Raw genomic sequence first — 4,627 nt, 5'->3', positions numbered from 1 at the left:
ATAAAAATAGCACTAAAACAAGAATATTATTTAAATTTCCCGCAACGAATCTAGGGTTATTTCAAGATTAAAAAAGCTAACTTTTGTAAAAAAATTACACTTGCCCATTGTCACATCAAGATATTTAATATTTGGAGCATCAGTTTTATCACGACTAATTATTTGTAGTTAATAATGAGTGAAATTGTGTAAAAATCTGGTGACTTTTTTGTGTTGTTTTCATGTTGGCGCCCCGTCCCCACGCCCTCTATCCGCACCTTCCCTAATGTCAAACTCCACACACAGATGGCAACATGTCAAATCACGTGAAACCCCACTAAAGATCAGCTGTCTTCAGGGGAGTGGTTGTTTGCAAGGGTAGTTTTCCCATTTGGTGCGTTGTAAACACCGTAAGTAAATACCATTAGCCCCCTTGCACAAATATCCCCCAATTTCATTAATTTTTCCTTGTGTCATCAATACACCGAAGGCCACAGCACCCTTAATGAATATTTAAGCGTAACGCCGCCACCATTGCCACCCCTTATACCCCCCCTGCGTCACACCGCCTCATTCGTGCGGCGGCTTCACGCGGGGTGACCCACATTCCGCCCCCAAACTCCCCCTTGTGACCCCCAGGGGCCGTTTGGGGCTCCCCCGGGGCAAATCTCTTAATTTGTGCCCCGAAAACCGCCCCCGAGTGTCTCAAACCCGTCCCAAGTTGCTTAATTGAAGTCACATGATCCGGTTCCATAATGCGTTTAAGGGCTATTTAGTGAAATTGAGTTTAGTTTTTCAGTGGTAAAAATTTGAGGTTGGCACAAATGACGGAATATTGGCTCATTTCCGCCCCCGGCGACAAGACATGTCAACAAACCTGGGAGACCATGAATAACCTCACCAGCAAGCAAAATAACTTGTCGGTGAATTACAAGTTTCATATTCCCGACTTGAAGGTGAGTTTGGTGATTTTTTGGGGTTTTTTGCCTGATGGTGGTTTTAGGTTGGTACTCTGGACCAGTTGGTGGGCCTGTCGGACGATTTGGGTAAACTGGATGCGTTCGTTGAACAGGTCACGCGGAAAGTGTCGAGTTATTTGGGGGAAGTACTCGAGGATCAACGCGACAAATTACAGGAGAATTTGATGGCGAATAATAGTAGGTTATGTTTTTGACGGGAATGACGTCATACGCATGTTAATGATTTGTATATATCTTTTATTTGAGGGTTGCTTTTGAATGAAGAGTGTTCAAAGGTGGCCGAGAACATGCACAGCATAATACCTATTTATTTGGTTGAGTAAATACAGGGTGTTTTCATAAAAATACAAAGTAAAATAATTTTTTTTTGTGTTTTTATGAAACACCCTGTAATGTATTATGCATCTATTGGCATGCTTTAACTAACAACAACAACAAAATAACCACAGACACACGAGCATGTCTACTTTTTTATTTTACTCAATATACAATATATACACTTGATGAAAAAGGGGTTGGGTACAGTAAACACCGCTTTGACTTTTTTTATTGATTGGTTTCTTGCTTGGTGTAGTGGTTGTGACCTTGTTTGATTTTCTACTAACTTGATTCAGAAATTTCAGGTGAAAATAATATACAGTGAAGGAGGAATCGTGGTGCTTTTTGATTTTTATCAATGACATTGACCTAAAAAATTTAAATTTCCCGCGCGATTTTACATGAATGGTCGATAGGCGGCGCCATTGCGCTTTGATTTTAAGGCGCGAAATTTGAATCTTCTTGACTGGCGGTTGGCAATTATTTATTGTTGTTTTTTTGTTTGTTTTGAGAAAATATTTTGTGAAGGTTGGAATAATTTGGTGGGTTGGCAATCATGAGTTTTAATTTTTTCAAGACATTGGTAAAAAATGTTTGTTTGCTATCGTAGTGCTTTTTACTTTTTGTTGTTGGCTATACGCAAAGTAATAAATAGAAAAACAAAATCTAGTCGGTACTTGTCAATTTGTTATTGTCCGATTTACGGTTTGGGGTAATTTATTATTGTTTTTGTTTTTTGTTTTTGGTAACACTGATTTCTCACGAAGCGTTAACTTTTAAGGATTGCATATTTTTGTTTTGAGAAAATGGTTGGCTGTGAAAGTTGGAGTAATTTGTTGCGTTGGCAATTATGAAATTAGCAATTATGGTATTTTTTGCTGTTGGCGGTGATTTTTATTTTTTGTTGTTGGCGGTGATTTTTATTTTTTGTTGTTGGCTATATGCAAAATAATAATTAAAAAAAACAAAATCTAGGCGGTTTTTGTTAATTTTATTGTTATTTTAACGTTTGGGATTGTTTATTACTGTTTTTTGCTTTTGGTAACACTGATTTTAATGGTATTTTTATTTTGGAAAAGTGGTTGGCTGTAAAAATTGGAATAATTTTAAGAGTAATTCTTCGATCGGTGAGGTGAATTGGCAACCATGAAATTCAAATTTTGTCAAGGCATTGGTAAAGAAATGTTGTTTTTTTGCTGTCAGAGTAGTGATTTTTACATTTTGATGTTGGCAATTCCCCGATATGGCAACACTGCTTTCCTGCGAGTAATTTCGAGATCGGTGGTGAGAAATTACATTTTTTTGTCTCTGAAATTTGTTTACTATCGGTAGTGAGTTTTATTTTTTGTTGTTGGCAATACGTAAAAAATAAATAAAAACTAAAAATCTAATCGGTTGTTGTCATAAAATTGACATGAAATACACATTTTCACTTAAAATTCGACACAATTTCCAAATATATGGGGTGTTTAAAAAAGTGTTCCATTGGAAAGGAGTATAATATATAATAATGTCACTTGTTTAGTTTTCGGCGGGAAATTTAAAAATTTGTCAGTAACTTCTGATATACTAAATATACAAGGTGTTTAAAATAACTCCTGTTTAGACCTAGAATGAACATTTTTAAAGTTTACACATTAAATTTAAAATAAAACTAAAATATTTGAACTTAAAATCTACAGAGTGTTCATAAGAATTGTTTATTTATATTCTTCTCTGTAAATGTATTTTTTGGCGAAAATATGAATTTTTTGAGTCACTTGTTTAGTTTTTGGCGGGAAATTTAAAAATTTAGCATTAACATATACTAAATATACAGGGTGTTTAAAATAACTCCAGTTTAAACCTAGAATGAACATTTTTTAAGTTTACACATTAAATCTGTAATAAAACTAAAACATTTGAACTTAAAGTCTACAGAGTGTTCATAAGAATTGTCTATTATTATCTCTGTAAATATAATTTTTGGCGGGAAATTGAATTACTGTTTTGATAAGAAATGATAAACACAAATTTGACAACACATTATAATATTGACTTAAATGGTGACATACTTTTAATATACAGGGTGTTTGATTTAACTACAACTAAATATTATCGAATTTATTATTTTAAATTTGACAGCAAATATTTAGCTTTGCGAAATATACAAGGTGTTTTAAAATCAAATGTTGCTAGAAGCATTTGATTTGACGTTCGGCGGGAAATTTAAAAATTTAATTTTTTAAATTTTAATTTTTTTTACTTTTGATGGTCAAAAATACAGGGTGTTTAAATTAGAATGAGTGTTTTATAAGCAATGTTTATATCTCTTTCTAAGTTTTTGCTTTTTTGGAAAAAAATATTATACAGGGTGTTTGAAAGAACTGTAGAATAAATATTTAAATATTTTATTAAAATGCGTTGACTTGAATTATGACATACGTATATACAGGGTGCGTCAGAACAGAAAAATGCCATAAAGTAAGATACCAGGAACATGGAAAATATGTTAACAAAAAATTATCTATAAAAATTTCGAAATTATGAGAGTTTAAATTTTGCACTTTGACTCTATTTATTTCTGTTGGAAAAATAATTTTCAAATTTTTTTGCTACAGGCTATTATAAAAAAAATGTAACTCTGTTATTTGTGGCTTTTATTGGCAAAATTTTTGTACTTTTACTAAATAATTGTAAAAAAACATAATATACAAGATCACCAGTATCATTAATAGACATAAAAAATGTCAACTGTCAAAAAATAAATGTCAAAATTTTTTGGCAAATAGAATTTTTTAAACATTTTTTCCATGTTTCTGGTATCTTATCTTACTTTTATTTTTCCTGGGGCGTGAGTTCCGGTGCACTCTGTATATTATGACATATTTCTAAAGTACACACGGAGTTTTAAATCTACAGGGCGTTTTAACAAATATTTCAGTGTTTATACCGGTTGACTATAAATGACTGATTTTTATCGGCAAATTTGGCAACCATGACGGTCAAATATAAACGTCAAAGTTTGATAGGCAACTGTCACTCATTTTTGAGAGGAGGTGGCCGACAGACTAAAAGAATTACTAATTCAATTCAGTGTTGCCAATAGACTTTCAATCACTCGGTATAATTTCGTTTTTGGCGGGAAGTTTAAATGAAATAACTTACTTTAAACTTGAAACGTAGAAGGATTACCAATAATTCAGTGCTGCCAATAGATTTTTTGTCACAATTACTTGGCGGGAAGTTTAAATTAAAAAAATTATATGCTGTATGAGAAAAATTATTGAAACTTGAAACGTCATATACTGAGTGTTCTAGACTACTAATTACTAATAATTCAGTGCTGCCAATAGACTTTTTTGTCACAA

The 4,627-nt window shown here is 32.8% G+C and overlaps 1 protein-coding gene across 1 annotated transcript in view; it reads left to right on the top strand.

Moving 5' to 3' along the window:
* The first annotated feature begins 251 nt into the window (after positions 1-251).
* The window catches only part of LOC123010838 (V-type proton ATPase subunit C), a 14,852-nt gene continuing 10,476 nt past the window's right edge, over positions 252-4,627 (top strand). Inside the window, exons 1-3 of the mRNA XM_044407989.1 lie at positions 252-389; positions 771-935; positions 983-1,136. Of these exons, the coding sequence (XP_044263924.1) occupies positions 804-935; positions 983-1,136 (286 nt within the window). The 5' untranslated portion in view covers positions 252-389; positions 771-803. The remainder of the gene's footprint in view (positions 390-770; positions 936-982; positions 1,137-4,627) is intronic.

Source organism: Tribolium madens, unplaced genomic scaffold (genome assembly GCF_015345945.1).
Source record: "Tribolium madens isolate multiple individuals breed KSU strain unplaced genomic scaffold, Tmad_KSU_1.1 Scaffold_91;HRSCAF=231;Tcas5.2_LG7, whole genome shotgun sequence".
Taxonomy (NCBI): Eukaryota; Metazoa; Arthropoda; class Insecta; order Coleoptera; family Tenebrionidae; genus Tribolium; species Tribolium madens.
The sequence above is the reverse complement of the archived record's forward strand: the minus strand, read 5'-3'. Positions and strand labels throughout refer to the sequence as shown.